We start from the raw sequence: 24,848 nt of genomic DNA on the forward strand, positions 1-24,848 counted from the left end.
ATATCAATCTCTATCATGCTCTATCAATGCCATTATAAATTACAAATGCATGAGGCATCGTACATAAAAACGATTGCCCATAAAAGATAAAAAAAATGTAAAATCAATTTTTCGCTCAATAAATCGCCAGAGTATTGTTTGCTATGAGAGCACTAGTAAACTAGCGACATTCGAGATAAAAAACCCTCCAGTTAAACGTTGGTAGTGACAATAATCTGAAAGAGACATTATTGATTTATCGCACAGGTTTTCCCTCAAAACTCAATAACAGTACTGAAAATCGCTTAAGTTAACTTGTGCTAACAATAAGTGTCCTGAAGAAACCAAAAATTGCTGTTTTTATTATTAAAATAATTGACCTATTCACACACATACATATAAATACTTTAATTATAATATTGGAGCAAAATAATTCCTTGTTGAACGACTTAATTTTGTTGGAAAAAAAATATATAAAAATAATTTATATATTTTACACATAACACATAGACACACATATGTACATACAAGATATATTAAAAATAGATAGATAAACTTAAGAGCGTATTGTACTTATCATCATGATGAGAAAAGATCATGTAAATGTAATTTGTGGATCTAAAAATGCTTTTTTTCGAATTATAAATATAATATAAATTTTTTGTTTAGGATAGACTACACATATATATATATATGTATATATGTGTATAAATCTTCTTCATAAATAAATATTTTCAACAGATTTTAAATTTGATTGGCTTAGAGAAATGATTTTTTCACATGTTAGTCAATCGTGTGATAGAAACAAATTTTTTATGAGAAATGCCAAACAGAAGGTTTGAGACAATTATGTAAATTGCACAGATTTAAATACTTGATACAAGTTTGTTTCGTTAATTTTATTATTTCAAGAATACACGCTAATCCAAGATGTCAGAATATGGAAATACTAGGTAAATATAATACACGAGAGGATTATATATATATCTACGTATAGGAGGCATCATGCACGGGATGTCTATCAAAATAAGATTGAAACACATAATTCGATAATAGACAAGCGTTATCATCGATCCTGACATTTTCGAATTATATTCTAGAAAACGAGGATATGACGTGCGACATACGTGATATTCTCGACACTCATAACAGACTACGACAGTCTATCGCCGAGAGATCAATTAATGCTCAACCACCTGCTGCCAATATGCGCGATAAATTATAATTTAACTTGTCCACAAAAAAATGCTAGACATGATAAAATTTTAAAAATGTTTTATGGATTATATATAAACTTAATTTATTTTAATATATATTTAAAAATTATTTTATGATTAAATTTATTTTATTTTAAAAGAAAAAAATTTCTCCTCGAGACAGAAAAATAAATTTAATCTCAAATATTTTTTCCAATTATCAATAGTCTTAAAGACAATTGTGTATAAATCTCTCTACGATTAAATGTTATTTAAATTTCTGATTAATTGTACAAATGCTCTTCAAATTGAGAAAATTTAATTTTAAATATTTTCAAATCTTTTAATAATTCAATAACTACAAAATTTGTGCTTTGACCATGTCTTAATAGAAAAATAAATACAAATTTAATCAAATATACATTACAAACACATGTAAGGAATTTTATATATGTATATATGTATAATATATAAAATCTGTAGTTACACACACAGAAATATGTATAATCGCGTAAAAATTTTTAAATAAGATATTTTGTATATCAATTGCCCATTTATATAATGTAAAACGATCACATAAATATTGATTAGATTATGCACATTTATATTTGCAGTATTGGGACTTCGAACTTGCGTCCGGTGCTCAGAATTGGGCAAATCAATGCACATTTTCTCATAACGATGAGAAAGACAGGGAAATTGATACATACAATCTGGTCAAGTAAATAAGTTAAAATTGAAGTAAAAAATAAAAGGTGCAAAAAATAAAATTATTAAAAGAAAAATTTTTCATATAACAAATAATAAATAAGCTACCTTACATCGTTGGCAATTGTAGCTACGATAGTTCTCTGAAAATTTCGGATAAATATCCTAATCTTTGCGATATATTTTAATTTGTGTATAATAAAAAAATATTCTTATGAGAATATAGTTTGTATTTTAAATTGCTATTTTTTTAGTGCTTTACTTTTATTAATGTATAATGTATCAATATTTCTATAATAAATGTATATTTGTGTATAGCATTAAAATTATATTAAAAATGATTGATATATAAAAATGAATAACAATATATAATTCAACAGATCTTAAGGATGTACTAGTAAGTTGTCCTAAAAACAATGTTGAAGAAATTTGTAGCGACAAGAGATCCGTATCCGTCGGAAATGGTCTTAAATTTTTAAACGTGTACTGTAATATACGTAAAGATAACAGCCTTATATATCAGAGAAAAAATCAATTTGTTCACGCAAAATGTAGATTTATTCCTATCATGAATATTCGATTATATGTATAATATTATAATAAGATTTTAAGATTTACATAATTTTCATAATAGCATATCAATCTGTGTTTAATGTATTCTTTAGTTTAATAATAACATATTGTAAATATATTACCAAAAGAAAATATTATAAACTAGCATCAATTTTAAATAATAACGGATATAGCAATATTTCTGGGCGATTTCGTCTCATATATATATTCACTAAGAAGTGAAAAAGACAGATATTTCAAGACTATTAAAATTGGACAACAATCAATGTCAAATTCATTAGTTATGGATCCCTTAAAATAAGCATAGCACTAATAAGTAAGTAAAATGGTATATCTTATTATTAGTAACCAGAAGTATCCTGCATCTAATCCTGAATTATTCAAGATTTCTCCCGATGTATCTCAAAATAAAGATGATTGGAAAGAGAGAAAAAGAAAGAGAAAGATCCCCTCTTTTATAAATATTTTAGTATATAATATTTTTTAGGGGTATAACAAAGAATCGTGACATATATATACTTTTTTTAATCTGATTTTTTAAAACATATTTATGTGAATTTAGCTTCTATAAATACATTTAGAACGTGTGCGATAGAGGGTATTTATACTTCTCAGAGACGACGTTGCTATATATATATATCTTTCATACATATTTTGATGATAAAAGATAAAAAGTAATCATTTACGCTTTTCTTCATCATCATGACGCTTTACTTACTTCATTTCTGTTTTATTCAGCTTCTTATTTTTATTTTTATTTTACGGATATATGGCCTGTTTAACTGTAGGTATATCGTAACCATAATTTAATTTCAACTTAGAAAAATCTTTGTTCTAAAATGTATGTACATATTATATTGCATTAATAAAGAGAAAAAAGAAAGAGAGAGAGAATAATAACACGCAAACAATAAAATGTCTTTTAAATAATATTTATTCTTATTTTAAAATATACATATCCACAACAGCTTAGGTACTATTCACAATTAGGTTTCGATTTTTGAAGTATATATTTTTGCAATTCGTAATAAGATAAATTTATCAAAGATTTTAATCGCATACTTTATAATAAGAATTTTAATTTGAAATTATCTATGTTCTTCCGGTACTGTCAAAAATTTGATATTGATCACAGATCGTAGAACGTTGTTTTATTTATTGAACCGGACAAAGAATAATGTTTTCACGTACAATCAAGCGCATGTTCAATCTCACTTTTTAAGAGAATTCATTAAAAACTTACTAATAACTATATTTAATAAACGCATCACACTTATATTAATACATAAAGTATTAATGTATCAAATGTTTCAGAATTTTGTTTCTTTTAATCGTTAAATGCATCCAGTATTGTAATGCAACTCATTAAACAATCATTATTAAATCGTGCTGTAGCTTTCATTATGTGAAAACATTTTCTCGCCTCACATTATGGATAACAGCATTGTCTTAGACAGTTGATATAATTAGACCAATTTTGATTACGTTACAAATAATATCAAAATAAATAAGGTGACAAAATCAGCATTTTACGAAAAAATCTTGAAAAAAAAATTGATTTTAATATTAAATCTCATTTCAATTATTTATAAAAAAAAAATTAGTAAAATTGTATACTGAACTCTGACAATGTTATACAGTGGTACTAGAGACGTTTCAACGAATCTAATAAAAGATTTAACAGCGATGATGACCGCGGCTACAACGCCGAGCATAAGATATAAGACAGTCGAGTACGGAAGAAATTATAATTTATTATATTTAATTATTCGCTGTAATATATTAATGAATAAAGTTCGTGCTTGCGCATAGTATTTCGTAAAATAGATTTTAATTGTCATTTGCTTAGTTTTGTGCAGTGGGTTAGCCATTATTTCTCTTAGGTTTCTTCTCTTAGATCTTCTTCTATTAATAATCATAAAACAAGTCACACAATTTTAGAAAAGCATAAACTCGATGTAAAAGTAATTAAAATAAATCTCTTCAATTTTCATAATAAAACTTGCCCATAATAATGTAACTCAAAAATAAATCGTATATATAAATATTTAAAACATTATCATCATAAACATAATACTCCGACTATAAATTTAACAGAAATGTCTAATTATTTTTAACACATGATATGTTTTTAATAAAGATAAATTTATAAAATATAGGTATGTCCATCGAGTTTGCTTTTTTTCTCGTAAATGTCATTATTAATATATCAATTCAGTAGTGTTAGTCAATTTTTCATATGTACATGGGGTATATACTGTCGGCTTTAAGTATATCTCCTTGCAGAGATATTTACAATAATATTAAAATTTATATAAAACTACAATGATGACAATATAATAGTAATCAATAGTGATAATAGCAAATGCAAAACAAATAGATTGAAATCGTGATTTACAAAAAGCAAATTGAGCTACGAATATCTGTGACGGAATTTATAGAGATTTTATAGAACGTATAATATATTATTTATATGTCTTAACTATCGAACGTATACTAATTGTCTTACCAATTAAAAAAATTACTTTTTTCTAGACAATAAGATTTCATTAAACTGAATAAACGCTGCAGATCAGAGTAAATCTTTTTCTAATAATTTAACGAGAAGCTGCTCGGTTAAGCGCCATCTTACAAGGGCTCTTAAATTGAGTAAAAGAATTATTGAATAATATTTAATTATATTGCATCTCTCTCTCTCTCTCTCTCTCTCTCTCTCTCTCTCTCTCTCTCTTTATCTAAAATTATAGAATCTATCGAATCTCACGGAATAAATAAAATTTCAAGACTAATAAGTAAAAGGAAAAAAGTTAAAGGAAAAAAAACTCTTATTACAAAAAATATCACAAATTCAAACACTTTAAAAAAAGTTTATTTATTTGATTTGTTTATTTATTTGAAATTTATCAGTATGTAAACAAAGTAATTCTCTGTTATCTTGTATTGCCAATTAAGATCTGTACAATTAAGCGCAATTAATAATCATAATTATAAGAGAGGTCCGTGCATTTAATAAAGGAAGATGTCCAAATTATAAATGAGAAACGGCCTATGGCGTTACATAAAAATAAACTATAACATAAACTATAGTCGATAAAGTGCAGCGAGTAGATCAAACATTCCAATAGGGCGCAATTTTGAAAAACATCACCATCGCAATTGTTGTAGATTATTTTTAGGCAGCTTTGTAGGCCGTTTTGAGCATCCTCCTTTATATATTGTCTGTTTTATGGATCAAAGTCTTCTCAGAAAATTTTTTTATTTTGTGTAATTTTTCTGTAATAAAAGAAGATAAACATGCGTTTTAATTCTTAATAATTGCCTTTACAAGAAACTTTTTAGAATTATGTGTGTTAAACTTCTCCATTTACTTGTGTATTTGTATAACTGGTGTTATAAAGTGCCAATAAGTCCGTTTTAATTGAAGTTGCAATTGTTACAATACTGAATGTCTTTCTAATTACAGAAATTAACACAAAAGAATTGTATTATTCAAAAACAAGCAAAAAAATTATGTTATTTAAAAAACTTTATTATATACTTAAAAAATATATATATATAAAAATTTCAATTTTTTTCTATATTATCTATTATATTCTACTTTAATAGATAATATTGATAATAATATTGATAACAAGTAAATGATAAATCCTTGTTTATCTCTCTTTTTCTTCAATGACGAATACATATATATACGAATATTATTTGTCAATAATTGCTTTGCAGTTGTATGGCGAGTGTATTTAAAACAAATTTACTGGCCTCCTACTCACCAACTATACAAGCTATACAAGCTAAGCATTTATATAAATAAGAAATGTAATTACAAAGGCCTAACTCTCATTATTTAAAATTTACATAAATATATCTGGTGCATATACGTCGGGGCCATCACGAAGATTATTATAACCTTTGCTAGAACGTCATACTCGTATCATCTGGCATTAATTGTTTGTGATTTAACAAACACAGACACTCAGTTGGTTATTATATATGTATCGGTAAAAACATTTAAGTTAGCAATAACAAATCGTCGATAAATGTTCATTTTTATCTCTTTCTTTCTCTCTCTCTCTCTCTCTCTCTCTCTCTCTCTCTTTCTCTTTCTCGCTTTATAAAATAATTACGCACAGACGGCATCTCTCACAATTTGATATAACATATTTATATAGTATCAAAATAAATAGTTTCAATGCCATTGATTCTGTTTTCATATCAATTGACTGCATCGATTTAGCTATCACGAATCATTCCTGGGCATTCTGCAAGCTACAGAATTTGTACTTCTCCTTGACCAATCTATAATTACATTTTCTATGTGCACATAATGATTCAACATGTATTCAATCAATGACTGTCCTTCTTATCGCAATTTTCTGTAGTCTATATAATATCCAACTCGAAATAGCCAAGACGATTATTAAGAAATGTTTTGCGGACTCAATTTGTAGTTCGTGAAGCTCACAACGCATCTCACTCACTTCACGCAGTCGATACAAAGCAACCAGAAACTGGTATTCGTACATTATTTATGGCAGGGATTGCTACAAGTTAGTTTTCTAGCAACTGCTAACAATATTGTTACTTTCCAGTAACAGCCTGGAACCTGGGTAGACAAAGACCAAATTTGCTTTCTATACCCGTAAAGATGGGCAGAGCTACTTGGTAGCCACCTATATGATCAGGATTCGTTGATCGAATTTCGTTCGCGACTCCCACAGTAGGCACCTTTTGTTCTGATCCGGAAGGTCGACTGTAAATAATATTAAACATTGTACATTTGTATTTTACGTATATACAGGGTATATCGGAAATGGTAGTAAAAATAAAATTGAGAAATAAAAAAATTTTGTTCTACATTTTCGACTTGCATTTACAGGAGAAATTATTACCTTTTTCTTTGTACTACGATTTCTGATACATCCTGCATGTATATATGTATACGAAATGTTATTTGCAATCATTATTATGTAGAAAAAAATAAGTTGAAATATTCTTTAATAACAGAAATAGGCTCAGGATAATAACGAAAATTAAATCGTAAATATTTTTTTTTATAGGAAACAAGTTTTATAACTTGGATTCACACTTGGATAATTCATATTAATGATAATCAATCATTTCGTTTTAATCTCCATTTTTAATTTATGATGAGACAGATTATAAATTCTGATTTAATTTATATATTCATTAATTATAACAAAGGACAAATAAGACAATTATAATCATGATTAATTAATACTATTAGCATAATTTTAAATCATTTAAAATGCAAAGATTTAAATTTATTGAATGAATTTAACTAAACCAATATTATACAATTACTAGTAGCAAATGTAAAGCAAAAAAAAACATATAACATTATATTCTCTAGTTTATGTTTTTTAAATTATATACTCACGATCCTCCAAAGTCGACAACGAACCATCTTTGTAGCAACTCATATGTGAAAAGAGTGACACCAAATTGAGGTGATGATCTGAACACTCGTGCTGCAAAAAAATAATGAGTTTAGATATAAAATTATGAACATGTACACAATTTCATTTTCTTTGTCCAAATAAAGATTTAAAATGTTCCAATAATAAGCATGATGGCTGTCTATTTTCTTTCGAGAAAAACAAGACAAAATGAGCACTATAAAAAAGTGATTTAAAAAAAAATTTATATTTATATAAATTATATATTTATATATAATATTAATATATATATATATATATATATATATATATATATATATATAATTATATTTATATATAACAACTTTTATTTATTTATACGCATACAGATATGTATACAGTTTCATGCAACTGGGCAGGACCGTATCTTTAATGAGATAGAAAAATAAAGATAAAAAAAAATGTTAAAAAGCAAAAATTTTAAATGGTTACACATTACACTGTGTGTCGTTTGTAATCACTATATTATTTTCCCCTCATTGCGTTTTCGTGTATATATGCAATTGTAAAGTGGAATTGCACATTTTTTAAAATAAGATTTTCATGTTTTTATATGTACTAATCAATGAAATGTTTTACAGAAAACGATTAGAAAGTTATGGTTAAAAATTGTTAGTTTATAATCTAGTTTACAAAATGTCATTTAACTCTTCTGAATAGCAACATACAAATAAGAAAAGACAAATCAATCTGTTGACAAAGCCAAATGCTAGTTTACAAATTTAAAGTTAAAATAATTTCTAAATAAACAATTTTTAAGCATAGTTCTCTCTCTTCTTCATGGTTTCTTGTAACGAACGAAAAACTGCATCAATTAAATGGGTTATAGCATTAAAAGTATAAGATCTTATTTTAAAAGAAATGCAATTATACTTCACAAATGCATTTATATATAAAAATGAATAAAAATAAAGATTTGAAGCATCTAAAATCATTTAATTTTGCCATTCTAACATTTGTTCTATATCTCTAATTGTTTCAAAACTACAGTCCCACCTAGTTACTCATGACATTTTATTCACATATTTTTAATTTTTAAACATTTTTTACATCAATGCGATTATTTTCAATTATTATACAGTTAATTTTATGAGATATCTATAAATAAATATTAGCCAAAATTGAGAAAATGCTAGTCAATAAAGAATTCAATAAAGAAGTCAATAAAGAATTAAAAAGACTTAATGCATACAATATTTAGTTTAAAATTACAATCATATTATATCTACATTATTAGACATTGAAAAAAAATTAAACAAGTAAAACTGGAAAGTTTCTTTTTTTTTCAAATAAATATGTATTGTGTCAATTGAATAAATGCATATACTTAATGCAATATAAATTATAATTATGATACATTAATATATTATAATTATTTTTAGATTTTGTATAAATAAAATATATCAATGTATTATACATTAATTATAATTTATAACATAATTTATTGAATTAAGTTTTTTTTGTTTAAAAAAAGACGTGCAATTTTGTTTTCGTAAATACTTTTTCTTAATATAATGCAAGGAAAAAAATTCTCTCTCCATATTATCCTTTCCACACAAAAAAAAAAAGACATTTCATTCCTACTATATTGTTCTTGATACAAATATGAAAACGATGCTTTTATAATATATTTAACAATGTATTGTATGTAATATAAAAGATTTATAGTTTATTGACCTGCATTTTCAAAGTTACAGCTGAAAATATGCGTGAATATAAGATGTGAAATACGTTATATTCGATGATTATTCTGTGGATACAAAGAGTAAGTATGTTGACTGCGAATTGGAAAAAAACGAAAACACAAGTAACGAAGACAAGAGGTACTTACTGATAAGTAAATCGCCGGGTCATATGGAGGAGGAAATAAGTTCGAAAGATGCAGCAGGGTCGATCCCCGCGCATGCAATCGACAAAAGCAGAAGATATTACTATCTATACTTTCAAGCTTGTAATGAAAAAATGAGAAAACGTAAAAATCTCATTTTATTTCTGCTTCTTATAGGAATAAAAGAATTATAACTTGATTACATATTTCTCTTTGTGACAGAGATCATCATATATATTTTTCGAGAGCGGAAAATCCTACAACTTTTTTTTTTGATAGAAAAAAAATTATTCCATTTGTATAGCTTTTTTTTTTTTTTTTTTTTTCGACAGCCATCCTACTGATATATGAAGCGTGTGATATCAGCGTGTTTATAAATCTTTTAAAAAACTTTCCAGTATACTTATGCAAGGATAGTAAAATATTAATTGTCCCAAAAATTTCATTTGTAGAAAATATATAATGAAATGATATACCTGTCGCGCCCTTCCAGAATGCCCTGGCACCCTCCTCTTTGTAAATCTTCCTCGCACAGTCCACCAGTCCGCTATACGTGGTTTGGCCTTTTCTAGCTACGACCTAAATCATACATAATAACAGAATCATCAAAAAAATTGCGATATTTTTATTTAATATCGGCAAAAAACGTACTTGCAATCTCGTTTTTATTACATCCGCAGGAGTGACTAACGCTGCTGCAGGAACACCAGCGATCGCACCGGAAACAAGAAGCGATAATGGCGTATTGTAACCCCCCTCATCAGCCAATCGCGTTTTCGTGTGAGCATACATAGGAAAATAAATGGCGCTAAATGGCACATCTCGCAAAAAACAGGCTCTAGCACCCTATAAGAAAATTACAACTGTCAGCGCACGTCGTAAAAAAAGTGTTAATAAGATGTCATTATCACTACTCACTTTGTACAATCCAAATAGACCTAATTCTTTGACGACAGTCCATGCTCTAACCTTTGACCCTCCTGCAATTTCCCCAGCTACTTGCAGCCGAATCTTTACGATCTCCAAAGGATTGGTGAATATGACCTGTGATCCTCCGGCCTATAGAAAAAAAATGAAACCTCGTTGCATAAATATCTTATATGTTTTCCGATTACAGGAGTGTGCAATAAGAATACATGCGATCATCTAAATTCATTGTGATATCTTTTTATTTATATCTCTTGTATTTAACATTGGAGTTCCGCTCATCTTGTATCTCATTCTAAAGTTTGTTTCATATAGTTGGAAACATTTCATGTAGTTGGAAAATTTAGGGCACTAAAAATACGAAATATGATATGAAGTACTCACACAGGCGCCAGATATAATTTCTCCGTATAGCGGTAAATTTCCATTTTTATCCATAAACTTATCCCTGACGAAATCGTTAACTGTGAGTTTAATAGCTTTTTCTGGAGCTACGCCCATTAACTGAGGCATCAGACCTCGATAAAGGCCGAAAATGCCCTCATGTCGAATGACCTGTCAAACATGAAATACCAGCTTTATGATTAACAATGCAGAGAGTGTTACACGATGAGACTTTTTGATTCCAACCTTTTGGAAGCAATCAAAGCTGTTTCTGTACATCAGTTCGCCTATGAAAGATCCAGTCCTTTGATTCTGCATTCTAGTCTTCACCAAATCAATAGGATATACAGCCGTAGCACCAACAGCTAAAGAACACAATCATTCTATTTAATATTTAATTATTGCAATTCAAAACTTTAATAATTTATTATTACTAATCATTTCAACTTTGAAAGTAATATAAATAAATAGATACACAAATTTCTATATCTTTATATTGAAAGAATTGAACTACATGCAAATGTAAAAAACATTTAGTTTAAACTTGTAAAATTTATATAAGTTTATATCAAGAAATTTTGTCATCCTCATCTTTAAATTTTATTATTGTATTTAATAAAATTGTTATATTAAAAGAGTTACAAAGAAAGTTATAAAGAGAGAAATATTTTTATACATACCTCCACCTATAGAACCAAGCACAAACCGATAGCCACTCTCAAGCATTTGCACGATAATACCGCGATCGTCCGGACTCTGTAAGATATAACAGTACTTGCTAAATTAAATATCTAATTCTCATAAAACATTTGGCATAAAGAATATGTGACTAATTTCTCAGATCACACGATTTTTCCATCGCTATACTTACGGACACCGCTTTGATTTCGGCAACGCGCTTTGTAATCTGCTTGAAATACTGCTCGGGTGTAATAGCCACGAGATCATTATATACGATCTTCCTGAAATATGAAAAACAAATACGAATTTAGGATGTGTATCAAAGCGATAACAAAGCATAAATATGAGAAAAGATATACGAATGAACTGTTAAAAAAACAGATGTATTGGCGTTGATGATATTGTTTGAAGCAATAAATAGAATCCTGCCAATATGATCCATCATATGTGCCCTTAGATCGTATCTGTCTTAATAGAGGACAAAATAATGTTTAAATCATTAGTATGTCCATGGCGTGCAAATATGAATATTTGCGCACACCACCGTCCTAAGATAGACATTGAGGAAAATAAGTGAAAATAAAAATATTGTTGAGGTGCGCACATATATACAATATATATTATGTAAAACATGTTTATAGCACGTGATAGTCTGTAATACAAAGACGCACCCAAGCCGCGAATCTGCCTCGTCATCTTCCGTAGGTCTGATCCAAGCAGCGTAAACACGTAAACAAACGTTTTCTATATAGGAAGCTTGCCTTAACTACTACTTGTTCAATTATCGAAAAAATAATAATTAAGCACACACTGTAGGCATAGAAGGCGATTAGAAATGATTCACTCAAGAAGATAGTCTCCGTCTTCCTTGCCAAGAACGAGACATACTTGACATTTGGATGATGACGATGTGCTTGCTGGTGCAGATAGCATTACGTGATTTGTTTTCTTTTCTTATTTATCGCACTGATCGCAAGATCAACGTGGAAGCAAGTCGCTCTTTAATTAATAAATCACAATTTCTTTGCTGGAATTAATTGTTAAAGCGAGCGCCCCGTTCCACGTGATTCTCTCTCGATCAATCAACAAGGAAAAGAATATTTCAAATCAAAGATACTCACCCAGTTTGATGGAGTAGGTCACAAAGATGAAATAGGATGTCGACCTCCAATGGAGTTATTTGAGACATCATTTGTGCAGAATAAAGAAATTCCTCTGGCAAAAAAAAATGTTTAAATATTAACAATAAAGTTGATATCAAATTTATTGACCTATTGATCTATTGAAATTTACAAGAATTGGCAAATAAATAGTAAAAGATGTCTAAGTGTCTAAATAGTTATAAAAGTATATTTATTATATTAAGCATATTAATTATTATATTAATTATTATATCAGATAAACAAAAAAAAATTTGTTTATTTTCTTTACATGACTCTTATATCATAAAATAAAGAAATTTTCTGGTAACTTAATAGTATATTCATCATCTGTCTTTAAAATAAATTATACCTTTAGTGACTTCTTGATATCTGTGGCCATTGGTCGCATTTAGATAGATACGTTTAATAAGTTCCATATTGTTTAGAAGAGAATTGAACGCCATAAAATATGGGAAACTGACTTTTCGCCCGCTTTGACCGACACTCACTGCCTATAATAAAAGTAAAAATAAAATTGTCTCTGCACTATGTATTAAGTGCATGTATTAACATTTTAATTTACAAATAATTAGTAAATGTATATATATATATATATATATATATATATATATATATATATATATATATATATTAAATACGTATAATTTAATTATTTTTTCTATAAATTACAAAACATTATAAAAAATTCTGTTTGCATAAAATTTTTTATTTACATAATACTTACAGCAATTAGATTATCTCTCACATCTTTTGTAAGTAGATGACTCTTAATACTAAGCATGATATCTTGAAAGTCTAATGCTGAAATAAAACCCGCGCCATCCTTATCGAATTTCTTGAAAGCTTCTGTTGCATATTCTTCATGAAAGTCCTAAAAAAATAATATTTGGGCATTAAACCTTACTCTATTAATTCTATATATGTATATATTTTAACTTTATATTTATAAACATTTTCAATATAGTGCATAACAATCGCAAAAATTAAGAAGCCAAAAATAAAAATAAATATCTTCATAAAAAATATATATTTAAAAAAATTTGATTTTATCTTTTTGCATCTTTGTATTTTCTATATAAGTTTGCACAAATTTCATAAAATACTTTGAAAATTTCGAGATAAAAAATGTTATTTTACGATTTTCCAACATATTAGTCGAGTTATACATGTAAAGTTATTGCAAACAATAAAGCAAATATGCTATGTTTCATCATCGTTGCATCATACTTGGCTCGTTTCGTAGCAAACCAAATTTGCAATCAAGCGTACAATATAGCAAAATACTTACATGCAAAAACTGGCTAAATTCCGCATAACTGATTAATCTCTTCTTATCTTTTCCGAAGTAAAGTTTAATAAAACTACTATCCATATTAAAGGGCATTTTTTGATGCAGTACAGTTTTTCGCATCACCTCAACGAACTCATCTGGAATTTATAAATAAGATTTAAAAATAACATCTATATGAAGCATATATATATAAAATTTTTTCAAAGGTTCTTTTTTAGATAATACACACCACGCGCGCACACACGCACGCACGCACGTATATCTTTGGTTAAAAAGTTTTTTGATATAATAATTCTTACCAAATGCAACCATTCCATTTCCATTAGTGTCAAAGAGTTGAAAAGCTGTTTTGTATAAAGCGTCTGGTACACAGAGAAGGCCCTCAAATGCTTGAAATTCGGCAAACGATATGAGACTAAAATTTAAAAAATTAACTATATAAAGTAAATTTTTCGAAACACATTGTGAAACATTTTGTTTCTTCCTATTCATTAATTGTAAGATAATAATCGATTTGTGCAGTTTTATTTTCGCACATATATCTATAGAATTTAACAATATTGAAATAATATACAATAAGTATATATATCATTTACTTTATATTTAATAATATCAAAAACTGTACTATCCCATAATATTATTGAAATATGATTTACCCATCTTTGCTAGTGTCAACGATACCAGCAAGTAAATTGACAGAATCGGGATTATAATCAGCATTCGTATAAAGGCCAAGGTAACTGCGTACAAAGTCAGATGAGGTCATAAATCTCTCACCATTCTTCTCCTGCGAGGCATACTGCAATTTTATAAAAAAAAACAACTTAATTACCGTGTGTAAGCAATATATAAAAAAAATATATAATAAATTTATATTATAACTTAAATAAGTATAACGCACACATACACACACACACACGCACGCACGCACGCACGCACGCACGCACGCACGCACGCACGCACGCACGCACGCACGCACGCACGCATGCACGCACGCACGCACGCACGCACGCACGCACGCACGCACGCACGCGCGCACACACACACACACACACAATGTTTAGAAATATTTCAAATATACGCTGATTTGTGCCAATAGTTTCATTAATTCAACGTAAATTATTTTTCTATGGCGGATTACACGCATATTATCAGAGAAATGAATAAAGTTATTAAAAGAAAATATTTTAATAATAAAAGAAATGTAAAATAATTTTTTTATAAAAATGTTTCTATGAAAAAAATAGACTTATGCAAATTTACTCAAGCACTCTTTATTTAATTACCTGGTTAAAAATTTCATGGAGGCGTTCAGTATTTGCACGCTTCAAGTACCCGGAACCCTGAAATATAATATATGATGATAAGAATATATATGAGAATAAGAATAAAGGGAAGAATAAAGGATAGAAGATAAAAAACAATTTTTATATATCCACAATTCATTAAATTATATATATATATATATATATATATATATATATATATATATATATATAATTGCTTAAAAATATTTATATAAATAGCAAAATATATAAAAATATTTATAAATTTGAAATATGAGTACCTAAGAGAACAAAGTAACAGAAAAGTTTATGTGATCAGAAACTTTCAAAATAATTAATTTCGTAATTATTATTATAAAAATTTTTATTATTATAAAACTATCACTGCTTATGAATTTATATCCCTCAATCGTATATTGTACAGGATGGCCCCCTTAGATTACGCATTGATATTTCTCGAAAATTAAGGTTTCCATCAAAAAATGTTTTGTTTCTTGCCATATTAATTTAATCTTCGATAAATGTCATGAGATTCAAAGTCATCTTTATTTTTTAAATGGAACAACTCCAATTCATTTATATAAATCAATTGTTCGCAATATTCAGCGTAAAAAATTGTAAGGATAAAATAGCCAAAAATTAAATAGTTTACGAAATATTTTATAATTAATAATAATTAATAATAATATTAATTTGACATAATTTTATAAATTGATTGAATGAAATATCTCGTACAATATTTATTTTTTGATTACCTCATATATTTTATGTGAACTATGTATATTATTATGTAATATATATATATTGATAATATAATTGTTGAGATAATCCAAATTCTGAATATTATCCACTTGTAGACATAATATAATCAACAAATAAGGAATATAAATCGGCTAGCCAAAAAAGAACGAGCAATGTTGATAGATTAATTGATATAATTGTATTAATTTCGATAAATTAAAAATGATATTAAAATATATAAAGAAATCAATTTTCTTACGTTAGAACCTTCAATATATAATATGATCGATTTATAAATATTTAAAATTTATATTTTAATTATAAAATATCAAAACTAATATACACACTTGTACTATGTAAATGTTTTAGCAACACTAATAATGTAATCCATGAAAACGTGTAATTGCTATCGCACCGGATAACAGTTACCGCTTCGCATGAATAAATAGATGAGTATATAGGATGTTTCATTATAAATAGGGACACAAAGATAAAAATGTTTCACTTAAAAAAATATAAATTTAATTTCTTTTATTTTTTATATGCGCGAGATGTCAATTAAAAAAAAATCAAATTTGAAGATTTAAGATCAATAGCTTCTTTTTTCTGCTTTAAGTTTGCCTAACTTTCAATAACGCTAGCATAAAGTCATTAACTTTGTTTCAATATTTATCAAAATATAAAAAAATACAATACTCCATTCAGTAATTTAAAATAATTCAAAATAAAGAAGATAATCTCTTGATATTATATAAATAATTTTTGTTTTGAATTTTTGTCATGAATTATGCTTACGGCTATGGAATTTATGTTTATGGCCTTAAGTCAACTATATGATAAAAGCTCGTATTGTTTATTGCTACGAGATTAGAAATGCTGTAAATTCAAGCTGAGAAGATTAAATATATTTACTCATACTCTTATCAGTTTTTAGTTTCTAGATTTGAAATATGATGAAATTATATAAGAAATGCAATGAGAATTATAGTCTTTAATGCTTATTTTTAGTCTTTATTGCTTAATAATTTAAACACATAATTTTACTTAATTATTATCTTTGATTATTTATATTTATATAATATTTATATAATATAATATATTTTTAGATGATTCACTTGGCTTGCCAGCTGTTTACAATATTGCAAAATTGAGAGCAAAATTATCAAATAGAATTTTCTTTCTTTTTTTTATATTATCCCAATGAAATTTCATGAGAATTCCTTGATTTTTCCAGGTACAAAAAAAAATCCCTAAGAATTTCAGATTTTCCATGTTTTTCCAACGAGAAAGTAGACACTGAATTATTATAAATTATTATAGATCAAATAATTTCTTTACCATTTTTTTTCCGCGTATTACCAACAGCAACGAGGGAGAGGAGGCGGGATATTTCAGGTGATAAAAATGATGGAAATTCTACATGATATGACGATGTCTGAAAGACTTAAAATTGAGAGTCTGTAGTAAAAGTGGGCGCTTTCCTCGTGTATTCGGCACTGCCTTAATTCGAGGTCATGTCTATCGACAATACAGAGGCAAAGAAATACGTGCTTCACGGCTCAAGTACACCTACTCTCGTGGTTGGCATGCTGCTAAACTAAGCTGAAATTTTCAGTTGCTCGTTATCGGCAATGACCGAACGCCAAAGGTGATGACATCGGGCGAGGTTTCGTGCAGTAGAAAAGTTTGCGCGCTCGCACACCACACAGCTGTTAATTTCCTAGGTAAAAATCTCCAACACAAACAGTGTGTCTAACGATAAGTACACGTGTGTGCCGTGCAAAAACGATGAGTAATGAATGCGACAGGCACCGAGCAAACGCGATCAGCACGCGAATGTCACGAGGGGACTGAATGTTAGCTGCTGATACGTGAGAGAGCAGACAACTATATCTCTATCCCCTCCATATTCGTTAATTTCTTGTTTTGCTACCGCTCGTTGTTTCTCAACCGGCTATTGTATCTTTCGTTAGTAGCTACAAAAATGTAGCCCTTTGAAAATTATTTAACTTTTGTCTTATTAGTAGAAGTAATTTCTAGTGACTCATAATGCCAAAATATAAAATCTATTAGATAATAAATTTTGAAAATTTTAAATTTTTGTCGAAAAAAAATTTAATATTCTATCATCGATTAAACACATGTAATCAATAAAATTTGAAAGTTTATAGAAAAAAGCTCGCTGTTGCTCAATTTTATTACTTAACAAATTTTACATTCAAACATCTCAATTATATTAATCGAATGAGTATACGATTAAACACTAACGACATCAAAGTAATTTGTCTAAGTGAATATGTCAGACAAGATATTTCTCCGTATTGCACCATTCTTTTTAATGTATATTAGTTTAACACTCTAATTATTTCTTACAGTTTAAAATTAATAAAATTGCTAACCTCGTCGGGTTCCCCGCTTTTCTTCTCACGCATCATCTTTTTTTTCCTTCATGTGGATACAATTAAATCGTCGTCTTTCCGAAAACATTTTCAGATCACTAGACATAACATCTATTTCATTGTGATAAGAATCATACTTTCACATATGTACAATGTATATACGTACTTGTGCTTGTAATAAAAAATCAGTTTGTTGTTTTTTTTTTGTTTTGCCGTTTAAATTTCTCATGCATATATCACAATTACTACAATTACGAACATGATGTAAAAAGGTAAGATGTTTTCGTTACATAAATACGTAGTAGTCGATCAATCAGAAATTGTTCACAAACATTAAGAGCATTATGACATTCTGGTATGCGTGTGCAAAATCTGATCAATTACTACCACACTCTTAAGCATATGCAGTCACCTTGGATTATTATATCCTGGTTTCAAATATGAAAAAAAAAAAAAACTCATAAAAATAGTAGAGAAAAAACACCAAAGTACAACATATTACTTTTTTACGTTCTAATCTCTAGCTAAAAACTTCAAATAAGAATTTATATCTATAGATATACTTATCTAGTTATACATATATTATCTTTAGTAAATATACAGAAATTAGTCCGTAGTCAAATCATATTACAATTTTGATAATACTCAAGCTTTTGTTAGTTTAACAATACATTGTTTTTTTATTTGTAAAAATAAATAAAAAAACAATGTAATTTTTATTTAATTTGAGAAAAACACGTCTTTTTATTTTTTTAAATTTCGTACGCGAGATATTTATAAAAAATAAATCCAGATAATGTCAGCTAATTTTTTTTCTTATGTTCATTAAAGTGAATACTTCAAAGCAAAATCTTGATGTACAAGTTACAGAGTGCGACGATATGTAAGGGAGCAATCTAATCTAATTTTTTTAACTGCACTGTGGATAGCTCGTTATCAATACACACTATAATAAATATCCTAACTATTCAATACTTTACTGTATATAAAAAATCGTAGCACAATGTGACAATTGTTTAACAAACCCAACTCTCAAAACTTAAAAAGTCTCGCACTTAATTTTCAGATAATAATAATATCGCTGCACTCATCAATCTATCAGCAGTAGCAATATCATGATATATAACATCAAGCAAACGATGTCCTCAATCAATCGAATTACTTCGACTACTGTTCAGATCTCACTAATGTGCTAATTCGAAAGCGGTAGCACTGCTAGAAGTTCTCAATACAACTGCTACAAATTGGGAACGAAAATGAGAAGAGGTGGTCCACAGAGTCCCCGATCTACTTAAATTACCGCAAAATTGTTAGGAGGACCAGATATAACAGCTCAGCCTAGTAGTACACTGATCGGTGACTATAAAAATATAAATCGAGATATAAATAATTAATATACTCACGAATCGAATCTGCCAATAATGCATGTATTGATTTTTCGATATGATTGCAATTCGTCAGAATTAATAAATATGAATCATAATTCTCATAACTGTTTCATGGATTCGATATTTTTTAACACTGTGTAGAATTTGTAGAATATATAACTTTACTGATTCTCATTAAACTAATTCTCTATTAATACAATAAGGTAATAAATAATATTGCAGTCTTGATTTCTTATTTGCTTCATTAATTATTGCTACGAAGTAAGATAAATTTATTTTCCCAAAAATATTTTCATTTTCACAAATGAGATTTCCAAATATTTTTGAAACGATATTAAAAAAATTAATTTTTCTCTTTTTTAAACTATATTATTTGTCAAGATAACATCTAATCCAATCTCGGTAAACTCTCTCTCTCTCTCTCTCTCTCTATTAAGCTCTTCGATTAAAAATAAAAATAAAAATCAATCGATCGAAAATGAATTTATCACACTAAAACTTTGTTAAAAATATGCCTTTTAACTATAGAAGTGGAATCTGATTTTGCAAACACGGTGCATGCCAGTCCATTTATAGATATACATTCAGTCATACATACAGTCATATACATACATTTATAGATATACATTCAGTGACATATACTTTAGCATAAGTCTAATAAAATTAGTGATATGCATATAAACGATTACAACATCTCAGTTCCATCATATGCATATATATGTCAAAACCAATCTCTCCAATACCAGCTGCACGTAATATTATATTTAACTTATTATTATCATTAAACTTATTAAATCGTATAAAACCTGAAAATTTTGTAGATAGATAATACTATCAATTTCTGCAGATTCTCAAATAGCAATCGAATAAGGAAGTTAATTTTTAAAAAAACTTTATAAAATATTTTTTTAAGGAACATTACGCAAGTACTTCATCTCAGTGCGAAAAATATCGCGCAAATAAAACTTCAAAACTGCATCGTAAAATACAACTTGTCGCCTGAGCACAACGAAATTAAGTAAGTTTGAGCAACTAAATAATATAGTAAAGAACCTTAAAAATCCAAAATTATGTTTCAAAATTCTATTTATTAATTTAAAATAATTATGTTTCTAGAATTAACTTCTGGATTCTAACGATTGTTTATTTATGAAAATAACCGATCCAAATTGCTAGCCTTAGCCTGTTTCTAGGGTACTATTTCCATCAGCCAAAACACAGAAAAAACATCAGTGTAGAACAAAATCAGTGTAGAATAGAGAAACGAGAAGACAAATATCATTCAACCTACATTTAACACGATAATGTGCAATATTATATATAAAGCTTACGCACAGATACAATTTTTTCCATTTATTTCAATATGGATATAAAAATTGTGCATTTGCAAAAGTTTACTCTAATAATAAGATAAAAATAGAAATAACTAATTAAAATATAAAATCAAAATAGAAAATATATCTTTCCTGTAACGGTTCACGTAATAGCTCTAAATAAATAAACAAATCTCTTAATAAAAAAAGAATAAATGCTATATGACAAAAATGAAACAAATACTTCTCTTTCAGGAAACACACTTTATATTGTGTAAAAATAAATTTAATCATATATCATATATTAAATTATTGTGTATGAAACCGTTATTATTCAATTACATAAAAACGAAATAAATATATATGTCGTCTATGTAATTAGTTTATAAGAGAAAACATGATTAAAAATATTAAAACGTACACTGACATTGCGCGATTGATATTTTTAAATTTATATTTTATACTATATAATATAAATTATATAAATTTATTAATATTATATAAATTTATATATTATACTATATTTTTAAATTTTACATAATTAATGAATAGATTTTTTGTCTGCGTACAACTTACGCAACATAATTCAGGAATTAATATAGACAGCTCAAAATTAGAACGTCTTGAATATGCGAGCACGAGTATTTCGGGTTTACGTAGCGTCCCACTGAAACACTTCAAACTTCGCAATAACTTACATAACTATAGTATCGATACGATGTAATTTCGATCATTTCTATCAGTATACAGTTGTTTGCTATTTTTCTACAAAAGATTAATTTTTCGACTTGCGTGGATCGTGATAAAAATTAAAATTTGTTTCAAAATCAAGAGGTCAGCTGATAAGCGTTCGACGGGAGGATTTACTTACGTAAATTCAATATGACGCAAATAGTGGAAACTGTTATTCATTAACAAGTATGTAAAAGATAAAATTACACAAGTAAAATCTTTTATATAAAACTAAATTTTAATGTGCTTGATCCTCATAAACCTTTCGTAATATTTTAAGTGTTTCTGTAAACAATTTGCTCAATTTAATAATTTTTAATAAAGTTTTTACGAAGATAGTGTGATTAAACAGACAGTGCTATTAATGCTACGAAGAAAGTGCTACTAACAGTGTTACTAATGCTACGAAGAAAGTTTGAAAATTTTTGGACACATCGTGTATTTTAAACAAATAATTCTGGTTGTTAAACTAAAATATTAATTTACTAATTAAAAGAAAATTTAATTATTAATAAAAAATTAATTATATTGTAATTATAAGAGTTAAAATATTTGCTTTTTCAAAAATAGAATATTAATTAAAATAAAAACTCTGGACTAACTTATAATAAAGATTAAATTTATTTGTAATATATCTTTTTTTCCTTGACATCTTTGAATCTTGCTTTATTTTTTAAATTTAATTATATCGTCGTAAAATTAAAGTATATAGTATATATACTTCTATCATATCAATTAATAAAAATCAATTAATAAAAGTATAAAAATAAAAATATAAAAATAAATGTCAGATACAAATCTAAATGTATGGTAATTGCTAAAATTATATGGATTGCTAATAACTACAATCCATATAGTCAAAAGAATCAACGAGATCGAGAGTGAGGATTGCGGCAGTCCCAGTGACCTCGAAATCAAACTGACCTCGCATTCTGACAGACTTTAGGATCGATATTCGCATCGCCAGTCGCTCCGATACGATGCAGTTGTCACTCGACCGTTCTCAGTTCTTTGCAATTCAGTCGCCGAGAGACACGTCATGCAACGCAAACATTTGTCAAAAAAAAAACGTGCAAGCCGAATGAACAATAGAAGCGTTTCAATCGGTTGACATTCTGCTTCTTGCACGGTACATTAATACAAGAGAAATAAAAAAAAAAAAAGAGAAAACGGTACTAGAGAGAAAATATAGTTTTATATGGATGTTGTAAATTGTAATTTAATTTTTTTCTTACATTTAAACTTTTTTTTCATTTTAAATTTCATATCAATAAAAACCGCTATTTTATTAAAAAATTTAAAAATCAGCAATCTTTTGAAACGTTATTCTTTTTCTTCTCTTTATTAAGAATAATTAGAAAAACAGAACCGTGGAAAAAAATACATACATCAAAAAATTAATTTTACAAGTTTTTATAATCTAATCGGAAGTAATTTTCTCATGAATATCTATTATAAAATTCATCAACATGATTTTTAAGATCTTTTCGTTTCACCTGTACTTTCATTTTTTGCATTTAAAACGAAGAAAGCGTACTTTATTTTCTTTTCTCGCTTTCGAAAAAGAAAGAAGAAACAAACAAGAGGCAAAAAAAAAATAATTTTCAATTTTCATGCGAAACAATCATTAATTGTCATTCGATCCTAAATCTACAAATGAAATATGACAATGTTAAATCTCTCAATTTCAACTTTTTGGAATACAAGTAAAGGGCGCGAGCGATACAACGAAACCACCCCGAAACTCATTGACTTGCTGAGGAGATGCAGCATATACACACAGTATAAGTATACACACGCACACATCATCCGTTCATGCGCGTAACAGAGAAGATCATTAACTAAACTTACCCACCTCTTGGCAGGATGCTCGAACGATAAGCGAGTCCTTCAACATTCCCAGGAGGAAGTTTACCTCGAGCCTTTCCTTGCCTCACAAATGATGATCGGTGGCCCTCAGAGAGAAACACGGCGAGCAGCACAGAGACCGGAAAGAAGATACTGGACCACGGATTATTTCGCTCAGGATACACTATTCTCACATACATTCACAAGTTTAATAGGCACTTCCAGGGGCGGCGACTACAAGCAATAAAACCGATGCGATAAAATTGCGGAACGTTGATCCACGCTGATGTACTTGTCGCAACGACGATATAGATATACTTCGTATACTTGTTCGATCTTTGAAAACACTATGCAGAACGGAAGCTGACATGATACTGCGCGACCAATTAATCATGGAGCACCATCTTGGGACGCATACCGACAACAAGATGACAGATGGCGTCATAGAACAAAGTCATGTGGGCACATTGCGTATAAAATAACTGTACATATAGATTCTTCTTGTATTTTATAAATATAAATTTTTAATAAGTATTTTTAATAAATATACGAATATTAAAAAGACTGATGTGCAATCAAATGTCATGAAACGTTTAATCAATGATTCAATAAAAGAAAAATCGTAAATATATAAACGCAAGATGGTAACATTGGTAAAACTCCTAGGATTACCACAGGTTCGCCACTATACATATGGCTATATTCCGATTCCCCCAGGTGCACTTAAGGGAAAATTAAGGGAAACTGACATGCGCAGAAGGTACATGGAGAGAAGATAGTAATAGTTATTATGATTGGTTAATCAAAGCAAAAGAAACTAAGATTACTTTGTTCCGATTGGTCAAATTTAAAACCTTAGTTTCCGATCTCAAACTTTTGTATGATATATGGCGAAAATCTGACATCTGTCACCAAACGATTATATTAACGTGAAAGAATTAATTAACGCTGTTAA

General features: G+C 28.0%; 2 protein-coding genes across 7 annotated transcripts; one reads left to right on the forward strand and one right to left on the reverse strand.

Moving 5' to 3' along the window:
• The first annotated feature begins 746 nt into the window (after positions 1-746).
• LOC126857767 (venom allergen 5-like) lies at positions 747-2,438 on the forward strand. Its single transcript, XM_050607485.1, is given in 7 exon segments — positions 747-783; positions 786-932; positions 1,080-1,194; positions 1,786-1,896; positions 1,981-2,063; positions 2,267-2,404; positions 2,407-2,438. Coding segments are annotated over 7 exon segments (663 nt in total).
• Positions 2,439-5,309: 2,871 nt separating this feature from the next.
• On the reverse strand, positions 5,310-24,335 carry LOC126857572 (calcium-binding mitochondrial carrier protein Aralar1). 6 transcript variants are annotated; one of them, XM_050607163.1, is made up of 19 exons: positions 19,593-19,729; positions 18,779-18,857; positions 18,613-18,686; positions 15,473-15,529; positions 14,843-14,985; positions 14,486-14,601; positions 14,184-14,323; positions 13,620-13,766; positions 13,245-13,386; positions 12,854-12,947; positions 11,923-12,013; positions 11,732-11,807; positions 11,298-11,416; positions 11,052-11,222; positions 10,659-10,799; positions 10,392-10,586; positions 10,217-10,319; positions 7,855-7,945; positions 5,310-7,206 (listed from the first exon to the last, which is right to left on the reverse strand). In XM_050607163.1, the coding sequence occupies exons 3-19, from the start codon at positions 18,646-18,648 to the stop codon at positions 7,035-7,037; spliced, it is 2,034 nt and encodes a 677-aa protein (XP_050463120.1). In that variant the 5' UTR covers positions 18,649-18,686; positions 18,779-18,857; positions 19,593-19,729; the 3' UTR covers positions 5,310-7,034. The 6 variants fall into 6 exon arrangements, with proteins under 6 accessions (XP_050463120.1, XP_050463118.1, XP_050463119.1 ...); XM_050607161.1 differs by lacking the exons at positions 18,613-18,686; positions 18,779-18,857; positions 19,593-19,729 and adding exons at positions 23,901-24,127; positions 24,212-24,335; XM_050607162.1 differs by having other exon boundaries at positions 18,613-18,857.
• Positions 24,336-24,848: the final 513 nt, after the last annotated feature.

This window comes from Cataglyphis hispanica, chromosome 22 (assembly GCF_021464435.1).
Source record: "Cataglyphis hispanica isolate Lineage 1 chromosome 22, ULB_Chis1_1.0, whole genome shotgun sequence".
Taxonomy (NCBI): domain Eukaryota; kingdom Metazoa; phylum Arthropoda; class Insecta; order Hymenoptera; family Formicidae; genus Cataglyphis; species Cataglyphis hispanica.